Raw genomic sequence first — 16303 nt, forward strand, 5'->3', positions numbered from 1 at the left:
CCCCTAGTTAACCGTTTCTTTCAGTTTCAAAATTCTTGATTTCAAAACGCTTAAAAAGAATGTTATGAGTATAAAAATCTGTGTCTAAGTATTAGCAAGTAGGTATTCTTACTCGTTATGGAACTATGATCTTTGTTAAAATGGCACTTTTAAGAGCAGCATAAAAAAAGATGTTGAATAATCAGCACCAGTTGCAGATTCTGACTTGGACTTAATCAGGTTTAAGCAAACATTAGATTCTTATTTTGTAACTTGCTGTTAATGTAACTGCAGTGTACCACCTAAGACATGTCCACACTTAACAAAATGCTCCTTTACAGGAAACATCTCTAATGCTTTTTGGTAGAGGAAAGTTGTTTGCATGTGACATCTCAGTAAGGTGAATTTCTTTCGGAGCCTTATGCTAGGAAGAACCTTTGATTCTGATATTTTTTATTTTACTCTGATATTTTTTTTTTTCCATAGGTTACATGAAGTTCGGATCCAGCCTTCCCTAACCAAAGATGGCGTCTTTTCTGCCCTAAAGATGGCAGAGCTGGAGTTCCCCCAGTTTGAAACACTTCATCTGGGATATGTAGATGAGTTTTTGCTGCAGAGTAAGACTTAATCAACCATTTTATTCCCTAGAATTGCTGTAAAGAACTTACTTGAAAAACTGAAACTTGAATTAAGATGCGTGATATTTTCTTGAATATAAGATAGCTTAAAGTCTTACGGGCTTTGCCTTCTTGAAAAAGGAACTTTTAATTTAAACTTGAAGTGTCAGTGATTTTTTTCCCCCCCCGTGTTGCCTCTGACTTAGCATATTATAGAAAATATAACGATTAACAGTATGCAAAAAAAAAAAAAAAATCCTTACCTACATTTGATATTGTCTTCATTTTACTGCCCAAGTTTCTTTCCCATTCTGCTTCATTTTTTTCACAGAATGTCATCCTTGGTTCCATTTGTTGAATTTGATCTGCCACACTTCTTGAAGCTTTTGATGGTCCTCTCAGATGAGGTCCCATTCCCTGTCCATGCTCTTCATTTCCATAATAAGCCCGCTGGGGGTTCTGGATTTCCCAGATAGTGTGAGCACATAATGGTCAGTATTCATTTGATGATGATTGCTGTTGGAAGGCTTGTTGACAGCATTTTCTGGAATGTATTTACAATTGGGAACTCATTCCTTTGGGTTTGAATGCATGTCAATTCATTATTCAAGCTTTTTTCCTACATGACATTAATCAGACATGCAAGAGCATTTCCACCGTCAGCATGTTTTTATTTTTTGCAAGAATTGTTTCTTCCCCGTGTAATTTCTAACAAGTCTTTCTTAAACTCACTGTCATACCAGATGGCATTTTTTCTTAGGATCTAGTTTGCACCTAAAAGAACACAAGACTTGATTCCTCTGGTCAGGACAGTCTAGGTCAAACAAGTGACTGTTGTCCTTTTTCAGTTTTAGTAGACATCTCTGTTGTTTTGTTTGCTTTTTCTTTGTTGCAGTGCTCATTACTACATGTGAAGGATTAAGAAATCAAATCATTATCTTTTTGCCAGTTTAATAGGAATTCTTTTTTATTGTATAACCTTGAAAAAGATTGGCTTTTCACCAACGTAGCTTTAAAATGCTAACCTAGTATAGTCATTTCATATAAAATTAATGTATTTGATACCAGGCTTTTCTGGTTTTGAATGAGGTTGCTTACATTCTCTGTCTTGTTTCTACAGTACCTTCTGCGTAACCCAGCAAAATTTTCAGCTTTCTGTAATTTTATTTTTTCCTCTTCCCCAAAGCTCAAAACTTGACAAATTTTGTATTTTCAAGATGGCCACATTTAGGCCCACTGAAAGATTCTCTCTTGAGGGTTATCTTTATAACCAGCTATTTCCCAATTGTGTCTCTTTCCCTGAAAGACACATTCCGTAGAAAAGCACTTTATCTTTAGACTACTGCTACGTTATGCTTTTCAGCATGTTTCATAGTGTCTTTCATATTGAAATCTCTGTCTTGACCTTTTCATAAACATTTCTTGTTTTCATATTTGCTGCAGTTCATCCATTTCTCCAGATACATATTTGCCTCCGACCCTCCAAAGACAGCCCAGGATTATCTATCACTGTAGGCGCCAGGTGCCTCTAGCAGCATCCAGGGAGGAACGTGTGGTCACTGCTCATACTTTGCCACTTAATCTCACTCTTCGCAGTAATTTAGATTTTGAAGTGCCTCTCCTGAGGGTAGGGGTAGCATCACCTCTAGTAGAACTTGGATCTCTGTTTTGTTATGAAGACTTGGCCAAATACCAATAGAAATATCAACCTTTGTGCCCCATACATTTATGGGAAAAATGACAGGGCCATATTGGGGAAATGGATGTGCTGAAAAGCAGATGCTGTGTGTTACGGGTAGAAGAAAAGTGTTCCAAAGATGAATACTTACAGGGGGGTTTTCCTTTCATAGATTTATGATAGCAGAATTTTATTCAAAGGTGATAGGGATATAAAACTCATTAAAAACCAGAGCAGTGTTGTTTTTAGTGCTGGGGCTTTGCAGACGGGGAGAGGTGGTATTGAGACCTGCCTCTAACAAGTGATGGGACCTTGGGCAAGTTACTTCTTAAGTCCATGGTTTCTCATTTGTTAAGTAGAGATAAGACCACTTGTCATTTTTTCCATGGGTGGTTTGGAGTCGTCAGTAATAAAACCACTGTTATCATACAATCTCTGACCCTTAGAAAGCATTTAGTAAATGGTAGCTTTTACTTTTAGCTGATCTGTGGGCTAAAGAAAAAGAAACAGAAATGTGTTCTAGGTGATGTCATCAGAGTTCTTGAGGGAACATGACAATCAAGGAGAACCCAAGAGGTGGAAGAAGGTGGTGGTCTCAAAGGAATGAATGTATGATGGATATGTTATGTCAGGTTACAACATTTATGCAGAAAAGAAACAGGGTCATTTCAAGATTTACCCAATCCTTAGAAAAATTTCAAGTCCAAAGGGTAAGAAAAATGTTTTTACAGCAGGCTAAAGAAAATGGCTCGGCTGAATTGTAAAGGACGAATTAAGGTAAATCTGCAGAAAATGGACAATAAATATCAAAAATGTGGACTGTAGGTGAGAGACTGAAACTATGTGGAGAGTAAAATAGGAAGAGTTTGGAGTTAATAGTTGTTTTAAATCCCTGTAAGGTGTGTGGGGCATCTTCACCAGAGCAACAGTGTTTTCTTTGTACTTGGTGGCAGGTGGTAGTAAGGATTGTGAGAGACATTTATTAAGTTCCTGTCTCCCCAGCACCCTGCTGGTCATTGAAAATGTGACTGTCACCTAACTAGACACAGTCCCTTTTCCTTCAGGTTGCTTGTAGTCAAGCAGACCATCCTGGAGAGTAAGGACAGGAACAGGGGGAAAATGAGGACAGGAGACAAGGAATGAGGTTGATTTCCAGTGTCACCACAGTTTAGGACGAGGATTATCTTTTACTGATACCCATCCCCAACCCCCAGCCCCCCCGCGTGCCTGCACGATGGGGGGGCACTAAAGCTCATTGGCAGAGGGGGTAGGTGTATTTGAGTTAGAATTCCGTTTTCTGGGGATGGTCACATCTTTACTAACCAATCCCATGTGTTCTAAGAATGACCCTGAATTACCAGTTTACTCTTTTCTATGCCTGGGCATACCTGACTCCAAAAACATCCCGATACCGTAAAAGAGAATTACATATTTAAGATCTTATTTTTCTTTTTAAAAGCTAAAGCTAAAACTTTACTGTAAGTGTGAACCAATGCAATATATCCCTCAGTTTTACTTTAAGAATTTTTACTTTTTTTTTCCCTTTTCTAGAGAATTGAAAATGTTTCTGTTAGCTATCCCTTGACTTTTAATATAAATTTTTATTTTGCACCTAAAATTGTATTCAGACTTGAACCTGATGATGGATCGATGAAACACAACGATCATAGAGAGTAATATACTGGATGTTAAAGAGTTCAGCAACATTCCATGACATTTAAGAATCTTTTTTTTTTAACTGATTTCTATTTAGGTAGAATGGCGAATGCAGATCTGGTAAAGTATGGCTTGGCTGATGTGGTAGAAAATCCTGGTATCATCACCGATATAGGCATGAAGGCAGTCAATGAAGTTTTTTCCTGTATCAAATACCTGGCAATTTATAATTGCCCTCATCTTCATAACCCATACAATTGGATCTCAGGTACTGTAGGCTTAACTATGGCTATGTCCGCCTGCTCTCAAAAGAATATATATTTTTATTTTCTGTGTGTGATATGAATTGTATTCGTAATGTAAAATGTAGATATTTATAAGATTGGTCATACAAGTGCTGGGAACCTTTGATAACCAAGTTGGAAGTATTCTGTCATTGCCTTTTTGAACTCCTGATGTTCTCTGCCTAGAAATTGGCACTGTCTGGGTTATGGAGTCAACTGCCCTCATTTTTTTTTGAGCCAGGCATATAAAATTAAGGTTAGGAATTATTGCCTGGGATATTACATTTGTTTTCTCTGAATACCTTCAAATGGCACATCATCTGAAAGGACAAAGTGGGTATGTATTTAAAACAAAAACAAAAACAAAAAAAAACTTTAGTTAGGTGACATATTTAGCATTAACTTGTGAAGTTTTCATTTGCCTTAAAATTTTAAGCTTTTTCAGCTCTTCCCCGCTGACCCGACCCCTTGTGTATAGAGTGTGACTTTTGTACTTGATACGTTTCCTTATATGGGGAGTTCTTTTTCCTCCCCAAGAGAGTGCTGTTATTTGTTTCTTTCAGGACCCTTCTTAAATACCTAAATTCACAAACCTTTAAATAAATTCCAAGCTAGAGAGTTTTCATTGTGACATCCTCTTTACCAAATCAAGTCCCCTCACTGACCTCTGCAAAACAGCCTCCTTTCCTATCTGAGTTGCCTCTTTGGGCTTCTGTAGCTCCTTATAGAGCCCGTCTCCAGCCTCTTCTTAGGCTCTGGAGCATCTCTTGAGTTTACTCATTAGAATGGCCATGTCTCCCCTACTGGAAGTGGAAATTCTGTCCCTAGCCCAGCTGCACCAAGAAGTTATTGGGAAATACAAACTTTAGGTGGTAGCAGGCATAGATCACTTTTAAAAAATAACATTTATTGGATTTTTGGTTTGTTTGTTTTCTTAAATACAGAAGTGTATAAAGAAGAAAACAAAAAATGGCCTATAATCCCATCACTCAGAACTCCTGTTAACACTTAAAAACTAAAAGTAATACATGCACTTGGTAAACAATACCAAACAGTGCAGAAAGGTACAAAATGAAAAGTCTCCTCTTCTCAAAGGTAACCACCATCAACAGTTTCTTGTATATTCTCTGGACAGATTATTTTGTGCATATTGCAGCCTATACATGTGTAGCATTTAAAAATGATTTATATATACAAAGGACCTTTTCAGGTATACCCTCTCCTGTAAGCTTGGTTTTTACACTACGAGTACTTGGGGGAGAGTTTTCCATAGCAAGCATACTCAATTTTCCTTCATTCTTTTTAATAGCTGCATAATGTTCTATTAAATGGATGCACCAACATTTCTTTAGTGTCCTATTGTTGAATAGGCATGTAGGTTGTTGAATGGATCACATTTAGATCAAGGTTCACTTGGTTTCAAGTTAATAATTCCCAAGCCATGTAGTTTCCACAATGAAATTAGGTAAGAAGACATCATAATTTAGTCATCAAGTTTTTGAGATCATGAGAGATAAAATCAAAGTTATTTAAAGGAAAAGGTTTTGAAAATCTTTGTGACCTAAAGCAGAATTCATCTGTAATGGACAAAGTGTTAGTTAAACTCTCTGGCCATGTCATTTCTCCCAACAGATCACTCAAGATGGACACGATTGGTCGATATCAACTTAGTGCGGTGCCATGCTTTGAAGCTGGACTCCTTTGGCCAGTTTATTGAATTGTTGCCCAGCCTCGAGTTTATTTCACTGGACCAGATGTTTCGTGAACCACCCAAAGTAAGTCACATTTGAGGGAATTGTTTATTTTAATACTCAAGGAGGAAAACAAAACCTCAGTGATTTTTTTTCCTAATAATATGCCCTTACATTATTACAATTGGACTTTTTACTGCCGTCTTACAATGAAGGCATACAGGTTATAATTTGAATGGTGTCTTGCTCTGGTAAGGGGTCTCCAGAGAAGGGAAAGGAAAAAGTAAGTGGAAAGCTGTCTCTGTCAGTTCCGTAAGCTGAAGGTGAGATACGAGCAAAGGTGGAAATTTTGAGCTAGGTCAAAATTTATTACTGAGAGTAATTAGTTGGGAGATTAAATTTCTTTTCTTTTCTTTTTTTTTTTTTTTTAAAGATTTTGTTTATTTGACAGAGAGAGATCACAAGTAGGCAGAGAGGCAGGCAGAGAGAGAGAAAGGGAAGCAGGCTCTCCGCTGAGCAGAGAGCCAGATGTGGGGCTCGATCCCGACTCAGGGATCATGACCTGAGCCGAAAGCAGAGGCTTTAACCCACTGAGCCACCCAGGTTCCCCGGGAGATTAAATTTCTAATTAAGAACCTCAGATGTAAATATGGATTAGGGATTCATTTTGGATATATTTTACTTTGCTCTTCTCTCTTCTGTGCAGTTGAAAATCCTGGAAAACCTGAGATTGTCTGTTGTACGAAATGTTATTTTAAAACTGCTTAACCAGGGCGCCTGGATGGCTTAGTGGGTTAAACATCTGCCTTCGGCCCAGGTCATGATCTCAGGGGCCTGGGATCGAGCCCTGCGTAGGGCTCTCTGCTAAGTGGGGAGCCTGCTTCCCCCTCTCTCTCTGGCTGCCTTTCTGCCTACTTGTGATCTCTCTCCTCTGTCAAATAAAAAAATAAAATATTAAAAAAAAAAACCTGCTTAATAAGACTTTTGCTGTCATTGTAATAAAAACAATGCTTCAGTTAATTATCTTCTCTCTCCTTCAGTTCTTAATGGTTACATTCCCACTGTGCAAGCAGTACAGTATAGCGGGGAAGGCTCAGGATCGGAGGTCAGATTATTGGGTTTCAGGTCCCAGCTCTAGCACCTACCGGTCTCTTACCCAGATCTCTTTCCACTGCATTTCATTATCTGTAAATCCAGACCAATAGCACTGCATCTTGCTTGAAGTCTTATGAACCTCTAATGAGGTGCTTGATACATATGTGAAAGTAGTGCTCTGTAAATATTCTTAGATCAAGGTGAAATGGAGGAATATGAAAAACGAAGTGTTCTATACTAACCAGAGTGAATACACATGTGTTTTCTTCTCGCCTTAGGGTTGTGCTCGAGTCGGCCTGAGTGCAGGAACGGGAATTGGGGTTTCCTCGGCCCTTGTTAGCAACCAGAACTCCAACAATGACAATGATAACAATGCCCAGAATAATGCCAACATCCATGACAACAATCACCATCACCCAGATGACTCTGATGAGGAGAACGACTTCCGGCAAGACCTGCAGCCAGGAGAGCAGCAGTTTGCAGCCGACGGTAACCCAGATCTTTTGTGAGCTCCACACAGAAGTGATATTTACTTTGGATTGTATTTCTCTGACCCTGTTCTGTTTCCTTCTCCCCGTATGGCAGTTTGTCACTTTACATATGGGGGACCTGGTTGACAAGGCAAATGGGGCAGGGATGAAATGTGCCTATCTGCTGGCTTGTTTCAAAGCTATCTTTATGATGCCTCTTGTCCCTAGACTCTGTAACAGTGTACAGTGGGTACAGTGAGCCTTAGATGGTGTACAGGGTACAGTGAGCCTTAGAGACCTGGCCTGTGATTTAACTTTCAGGATTTGGGTGAAGGAACATCTCTTTATGTCTTCCTGACCAGTAGATCAGTAGATAGAACTTCATTGGGAGACCATTTTTGGATGTTCTAGAACTGAAAAAAATGAATGGCAGTCATGTGCTAGACATTGTAGCTAGACATTGGACACCTTTCATCATTAAGTCTTCACAAACACCCACCAAATAAGTACATGAGCCAATAAAGACCTATTGAATTTCACTTATGTAATTACCAGTGCATTCTTCAGTATTGACGGAACACCTGCTCTATGAGCCCATGTGCTCTTGGGCTTGTATGGCCCTCTCTTGGGGAGTGAGGATGAAGGGAAGTTGTTTTCTTACTAAGTTTTCCAATTTCCCAGTTGGCCCGTAAGAATCAGAAAAGGAATCTCTTCAAGCTATCTTGTTTTCATTGCCCCTTTACTCATTCTCTTGGACACAGTGATTACTGAGAAATGGGGTCCTGTGATGTTATGTCCCTGCTTTCATCACGAAAGCATAGGGCATATAGAGCATACATTCCTTTAGGATTGCTCTTAGTATATTATAGGGCCTGATCTAATCATCATCTTAGGCATTGTCTTCACTTCACGTGTTCTCTGTAGAACTCTCCTTGGCTCTTGGCAAAGTCACCAGTGGCTCTCCTGAGAATGCTAGTGGTCATTTCTCCTCTTTTGTCATATTTGACATCTGAGCAGCATTTGTCATTGTTGCCCGCTTCTACCTTCCTGAAATAATTCTTCTCTTGGAATTTCCGAAACTGTTTTCCTTGTGTCTCACCAGGCATGCCTGCTCGGATTCCTTTGCTTTCAGTATCCCCTCTGTTCTACTTCAGTCCTTGATCTCCCAGTTTTTTTCTATCATTTTCTCTACAGAAGTTCCTTCAGTTTCCTAGCTTTGTTATCATTGGAATATGGAATATTCTGATGAATTCCGATCATGGAATATGCCGATGAATTCCAAACCTTTGTTTCTACCTTTGATCTTTTGACTTTTTGAAGTAAACATGGTTATATACAACTTCATACTTTTTATTTCCACATGAGTACTTTTAGACATTTGAAACTTACGGTTAATTCTTCCCCCTGACATCCACCTCCAAAATACAAAGACAGAAGTGGAGAGCCGGCAGGTGCTAGTACTGGAGGAGGAAGAGGAGGTCAGATGTTGTCTGTTAGCTTTATTCTCCCTTAGTGCCATTATAACTCATCGGTGATGCCGTAGGGACCTGGACTTCAGAGGACACAGACCGTCCACGGAAAACTGTTAGAGCAGCTTTAGCGCAGACCTGCGCAGATCCTAGGAACCCAGTTGTGGTTGGAGTGGATGTACTGGACAGATGATAGTCTCCACTGGAAGTTAGATGGCCATAGGCTTCTCCGTACAGAATGGAGAATGCCTCCATTGTGAAGTCACATACTGGTGCAGCAGAGACCAAAATGTGTACAAGAACGCTATATTTGATTTATAGGAGAGAACAGTGGAACTTAAATCTACTAACATTGTAAACTAAGATTTCAGGAGATTAGAGACTTGCATACAGACCACATTTTGAGGTATATATTGTCAAGTACACTATCTTCAAATGCTGTTAAGGGCTCATAAGCAAAGGAGCTACATTAATACCAGGTTTGAAGAATTAAACACCTTCAACTAGAGGAAGGCTCAGAACACCACTGATGATGACAATACTATAGGGAACTGCAGGTTATCCTAAAACATTGGTTCCACAGATCTCCCTGAGTTGGCATTGTATTTATTTGTATGTTATGTATGTATCAGGTCAGTTCTTTTAAATAAAAAAATAGGAACTGGAGAAAGGCTGTGTGACTTTTGATCAAAACCAGGGGTGGAAAGAACAAATATGAAAGAGAAGCAAAAGAAGTTTCGTTAAATAGTGGTACAGAGATTCAAACTAAAAGGAATCAGTAGGACCTGGTATTTGTTGAAATGATTAACATTTGATGCTTCCACTCTTTAGGTATGATCTTGATAATTTAAAAATTATTTTCGTTTGAAAGTCGTGTTGATATGTTGACTTTCCTTAATTTAGAATTTTAAAACTTCATGCATGGGCCTCTATGTGGTCTTGGAACAACCCCAGAATGAAGCAGAGGCCCCCCACTCTTTCATGCCCTGTTTTATTTAACTTCATCAGCTTGCATGAATTAGCAGAGTTTAAAAGAAGAGCATCATGTAATTCTAAAATTAAAATTTATACAAGTTAAGTAGCTTTGTTTATAAACTGCTATAATAAGTCATGGGTGTTTTTCAGCAAACATTATCATTAAGGTAATACATGATTTTGGAAATAAGACTTCATTGCTTTAGAGAGTAGTGATTTATCAAAATATTATAATTTGCTCAAGATTATCATTCTTAGATTTGTACTTCCAAAATTCTTAAGATTTAGAATCCTTTATTATGGGCCAGTTAATTGAGAATTTAAGTTCATTACCTGCATTTTATAGCACTCTAAAATTGAGGAATAGATATTCATATTTTCTAACAATTCACATTTGCCTAACATAAAATTACAATGTGTCAAAATCATGCTTTTATAATTGCTAAAGCATTTTGCCAAATTATTTTAATATAATTACTTTTGAGTTAATTGTAACCATAAAGCATAGTTTTGCCTCTATGTAATTTTGCTAAGTTTCTATCTTGATTTATCACATAAATTCTGGGTACTTACTACTTTTAAAAATGGTGTGCCCCTCTCCCTTTCCTCACCACTGTCCTCTGCCCTGTATTCAGATGAATTAACCTAGGTGAATTGCTCTGCAGCTTTTATTTTTGGCAGTGATTCTCAAACTTGAGTGCCTCAGAATTACCTGGAAGACTTGTCAAAACACAGGTTGTTGGGCTTAGCGCTCAGAGGGTCTGAGTTAATAGGTCTGGGTGGGGCTACATAATTTTCATTTCTCATAAGTTCCCAAGTGATGCTAATGCTGTTGGTCTGGAGCCCAGTTTGAGAACCATTGATTTATGGAAAATCTTTAGAAGTGAAGTCTAAGGGTGAACTATAGTGTGAAAAAAAATCACAGTAAATGCATTCTGTTTTATATTTTGGGCAGATAATTGTCAACCACTAAATAACGTTTTTAATATTAGAAATTATTGCATATAAATCATTTCTTAAAGGACAGTGAGTTCTCCTTTATTTTGTACATTTAATAAAGGTTTTGAATTTCTAATCAGGCTTTTATAGAAGAGACCAGCTAATATTTTTGTAAAAAACTGCTCAGATCCGTTAAGATTTATGCTTACATATTAAAACAGGATTTTTTTTACAACTGAAATAACATTTAAACTGAGCAAAACATTTGGTAAGCATTGATACTTGATTAAAAGATAGCATACATAATTTTTGTTAAGTTAAAATTACTCTGAAAAATTTACTGTCCTAATGATACTCTGAAACAAAAAAATCTAAACCAAGAATCATTTGCACTTTCTGTAGCCCGAGGGTATTACCATCTCATTTAAAAATCAAGATACTCTTTCTTTTTTTCTTTACTGTCTATTCTCCATGGCATCGAGTCCTTTAGCAAGAATTTTTTTGACTGTCTTCAAAGCATCTTGCCATTCAGTCTACATTCTCCTTGCCTGTTGTACCACAATTATACCACTTTTTTTTTTAATCTAAGAAGGCAGGGTGACCAGGTAAAAAATATTTATCTGAATGCTTTAATACATTTCAGACTGCACCCTACTTTCTCTCTTGATCAGCTAAAATTAGGTCTTAGAGCAGCCAGAGCAGTGTTGTTAAAACATACACCCGATGACGTTGCTCCCTTACTTCAGACTCCAGTAGCTTCCTACTGCCTTAGGGGAAAAAAGTTCAGTTTCTTGATTGGGGCCATAAAACCCTACATGATCTGGCCTGTCCCCACCTCATACACCATGCTTCCTTTGTGCCAGGCTCACCCCTTTGTCACACCAACTGCTGCGTCTTCTTGGGATTTCACCACTTTTTCTCTGCACCTAGGAACAGTGACACATTGGAGTGGCTGCTTCATAAATATCCAAAGGAAGAATGCAGTGAGAGAGGTTAATATAAAGTAACTTTTGGATATTATATGAAATACCTCTACAGGTTACCCTGCAACCTAAAAAGCTCTTGCTCAGCAACTTTGGAAAACCCTATCCACATAGGCGTATGAATGTACTTCCATTCTAATAGTCTGCCTCTGCATATGAGAAATAATTCTGAGCTTTTTAGCAGGACTTTCTAAGCTTTTCAAAGCCTGTGGCCTATGCTGCCTTTTTAGCCTTATTTTCTTTTACACCCTCATTTCAGTACAAACACTTATTCTTTCTGTCACTGGAATACTTAACTCCTCTGGAAAATGTAGCAAGCTTCCCAGTGTTTAGGAAGTGTCACCTCCTATCCCTGAGAACTTCCCTGCCCAACAGGAAAACTAGTTGCTCCTTTTTCATCTATATTCCCCTTGCACTTGGACTGTTGAAGCACTTAGCAAGTCTCTTCTGACCTAATTCTACGTATCCAACATCTCTGTTAGAACATGCGCATTCTCTTTGAGAGCAGGGATTATACATGTCCCATCTACTCATTGCCCCTATACTGTAGCAGACTCAGGAAACAGACTTCAGTTCACATCCTCACAAATTACTTCCCTCAGCTGCATAAATGAGGCTAGTAATAATGTCCTTGTGAGTTTGCCATAAGAAATAAATAAGGTAATGTATATAAAAGCATTTAGCCGATAGCCAGGCGTGGAGTATGTACATGATAACTACTGTTCTTCATGATTGTTCATAAGAATTGAATGAAAGAAGAAAATCAATTGGCTTTTATCATGGAAGATTTGTAGGCAAGGTCAGACCTCCTTTGGGCACTAAAAGAAATGTAGAAAATTGAGGTCTGGAGTGGAGCAAGAATTTGAGATGGGAGACTGAATATAAGGGGGAATGTGGTTTGGTGTATATTAAAGGCCAAATCCCCTTGTCCCCACGAAATCTCCAGTTTTACTGTTGTATATCCTAGAGACATTTAGCTGAATGGTATCTTTCTGTTGTCATCCTGATTTGCCTCATTTATTTGTTAACTGAATTTGTTTTGTCTACTTAAGTAGATTCTTTAGTTCTTTTAGGAACAGAATCTTGTTTTTTCTTGTCATCCAAATGGTTGGTTGACTTCCCAGCAGTAGCCCTTGAGCAGCCCTAAGCTTTGAGGATACGGTGATGTACAGGCTAGACGCAGTCTCTGGGGCCATTGGGCTCATGGCCGAGCTGCAGATGGAAAGGTAGTATGGTTATGGCAAGACTCAAACTGAGATCAGGCATGCAAGCTTAGGTTGTAAGTGGGTATTAGATTGACTGCTGATTTGAGGGACATGAATTTAATATTGTAAAAAACTGGCAAAGCCAGGAATTATTTCCTTTAGGGTCCTCTTAGAAAAGTGAGCATTTTATCTTAAGAAGATAGAGTAAGCTTATTGAAGCTCATCATTCTGAAATTGCTCACTGTGCTCATCTTTTAGAAAGATGTAAGTAAAATCACACATTCCCATTCACTGACAGGCACTAATAACTGTCACAAACTCTTTGATGTAAAACATTTGAGTGATAGTAAAATGTTAACAATGCGCTAGTGTATTTGTTCATAATCCTTGGCCTGGGTTAGCTGAAAATGATACCAGAACCTTCAGAGAGTAGGAGAGGAAGTGTACAGTTTGAGCTTGTCTGCCCAGTGCATCTTGACGTAGCTGGCAGATACTTACAAGACTAATTGCTTGTAAAATGATCATGAGGTCTTCCAGTAGCTGGCCTTCACTACTGTCTGGCAGATCGCTTACAGGGAGGCACAGTTGCCTCCTAGAGCCATTCCTGGTGACATCTTCAGGAGTGAATGCGGTGCTTTTCTTCTCTCCGCTGTGTGCCGCTCTCCCTGCTTTCCTCTTACGGTGATGGACTGGCTCCACCAAGTGCTGCCTTCCCGTCATGATTTCCTCTCCCATAGAACGGCTGGGCATTGCTTGTTCTCATCTGTGTGATGAAGCCCTGCCGTAGGCTGTTCTTCCAGTGCGGACCCAATAATCACGGGGCTGTTCGTTTCTCGGGGCTGCCACAGATTTGCCTGCTGCTGGGGTTTTTTTTTTTAGACTTCTTTTGGTTTCACTTTGACTGTGTTTATTTTTGTTGAAGCATTGAATGAGATGGAAGACATGGTGCCAGAAGACGGAGAGGTGGTGGCCGCGAGTGGACAGGAGACAGTAGCTCAAAGTCAGGCGGTTATCCCTGTGGATGTTGACGAGGAACAAGCAGGTAATCATGTGACTTTCACATTTGTGGTTATCAAAGCTTGGGCCTGACTCGAATGAAGAAAGTGAAGCACTACGTGATTATTTTTAAACATTATGGTTGGTGATGTGTTATGTGCTATTTATCATTGACACTATATTATACTGATATTCTCCTTGCTACACACACATAATATATATTTTGTTAAGGTTTGTGATTTTTTATAACTGTGGCAGCAACTTCTCTTTCTGTATTGGTGCTCTCACATGCGTGTTTTTGTGTGTAAGTGTGTGTAGAAAGAAAGCACTCAGATTATTGATAGAGAAAATAAATGACCTGACTGAATAGTTTGCTTGTCCTCTTCCTTCATTTTGGTGGGGAGGAGCAGGAGTGGAGAGGTCGACCTGGTTTAGTTAACAGAACAAGATCTTGTCTCTCTTTGCCCCTGGGTGTGTTACACAGGCTCCATGGAGTCATAAGGTCCTTAAAGATTACCCAGAACAACCCTATGTTTTACATATGGGGAAACTAATAGTCTTTCAGAATGAGTTTGAATAATTTGCTTCAGACCACTCAGCCAGCCTTAAAGGGACAGCACTGAGATTAGAACCCAAGTTTTCTTACTCCTGGTCTGTTGGAATGCTGATTTGTCTTTGAATTGAAAATATCTTTAACTATCCTTGTTTTAAGTGTCTTACAGATGCAGTCACTTATTCAGCAAATATTTATTGAGTGTTACTCTGTGCCAGGCATTGTACAATGTGACAGGAACAAGACAGGCAAGGTTCCTTGGAGCTTACACTTTATCGGTGGAGTGAACTTCAGTCATTTGTCAGATTTGGGTCATAAGACTAAACGTTTACAAGCTGTACTGCCAAGCAGAGAAGACACTTTTTATATACATATAAGTACCTAACCAAACTGTAACATGCATCTAGCCTTTCAAGACTATATCTTGCTACTTCTAATGAGAAAGCCTATATTCAATTAAAGAATGTAGAGTTTGCCAGTCTATAGGTGTCTAAGGTTCATCTTCCCTTGCTTTGTCTTTATTCATATACTTGCAAAATTGGGAAAGTAGGTGACTTCTTAAATGATTATTATGACTTACTTGGTTATTTTTAGGATTTATGTGACCTTTTCAAATAGTGAATGTCCTCAAGGGGGATGATCTACGGTCTTCTATTTTGATCTGCCTTTAGAAACGTGTATATTCCATCAACATGAGTGCTAAGAGAGGCTACATAGAGCCAAAGCATCCCTGTGAGCCCAGATCCCTGTAAACAAGACTTAAAGTGAGCGCCTTTCTTGGCAAGAAGTAACTGTTAGGCCTGTGCTTTTTATTTTAGGACCCAGTGGTCTTCAGCGTGTAGTAAAACCAACCCCAATTACTGTTCATGATTCAGAGAGTGATGATGAGGAAGATAGTCTAGAACTCCAAGAAGTCTGGATTCCTAAGAATGGTGCTCGGCGTTACTCTGAACGTGAAGAAAAATCTGGAGAGTCAGTGCAGTCCAGGGAACTGTCAGGTGAGAAGGAATGTCTTGCTGGGACTGGTTAGTGGGAGCCATCATGAGAACTGACAGACACACTTGACCTTTATATAATGTGTCCCTACCACAGCCTGTGGTGCAGTTAGCATTCCTTTTGGAATGTGACAGGAGGTGAGAAGGACAGTATCCCAAGGGAGAGGGCAGTTTGGGTGGCGCTCTTGAGGACAAGTATAGCACAACAAAATATTGTGGAATTGTGGAAGCAGGGTTCAGGGAAGGGAAGATGTGAGGACTGTGACTTCCACAGTGAAGGCTTTAGGACCTTGTGGCATCAGGGTATCAGGGATTAGTGAGAGGCCTGGGCTTTACGTGGGGGATGGCTCCTGAGGTGTCCAAAGCAGTGAGAAAACAACCACTCCACCAGCTAATACTCTGTCCAGTTGCGCTTAGTCAGTGTTGGTGGCTAGTTTGGTGCTTGAGGGAGTCCTGCAGTTTGTCTTAGGATCCCTGCCTCCCCTTACATCTAGTCAGCAGCCTCTCCCATTTGTCTCACCAAGAATCTATAATTCTCTTAACCTTCGATTCATTCTTCTTCCTTGTCTTTCCTTCCCTTCTGTTTCTCAGAACTACGGGCATATCACCCTGAGCAAAGGATGAGGTTTTTAAAATTTATCCACTAATTTCCCTTGGGTACCCCACTTCTTAATATGTTTCAGCGTTCGGTGTACATTTAACACTGGCCCTGAAATAT

The 16303-nt window shown here is 39.2% G+C and overlaps 1 protein-coding gene across 1 annotated transcript in view; it reads left to right on the plus strand.

Annotated features, from left to right (window-relative positions):
- FBXO38 (F-box protein 38) overlaps positions 1–16303 on the plus strand; it is a 54540-nt gene that overhangs the window by 23366 nt on the left and 14871 nt on the right. Inside the window, 6 exon segments of the mRNA XM_059417120.1 lie at positions 466–596; positions 4028–4198; positions 5847–5989; positions 7279–7489; positions 13964–14083; positions 15409–15588. Coding sequence (XP_059273103.1) covers positions 466–596; positions 4028–4198; positions 5847–5989; positions 7279–7489; positions 13964–14083; positions 15409–15588 — 956 coding nt within the window.

Source organism: Mustela nigripes, chromosome 12, assembly GCF_022355385.1.
Source record: "Mustela nigripes isolate SB6536 chromosome 12, MUSNIG.SB6536, whole genome shotgun sequence".
NCBI classification, from domain to species: Eukaryota; Metazoa; Chordata; class Mammalia; order Carnivora; family Mustelidae; genus Mustela; species Mustela nigripes.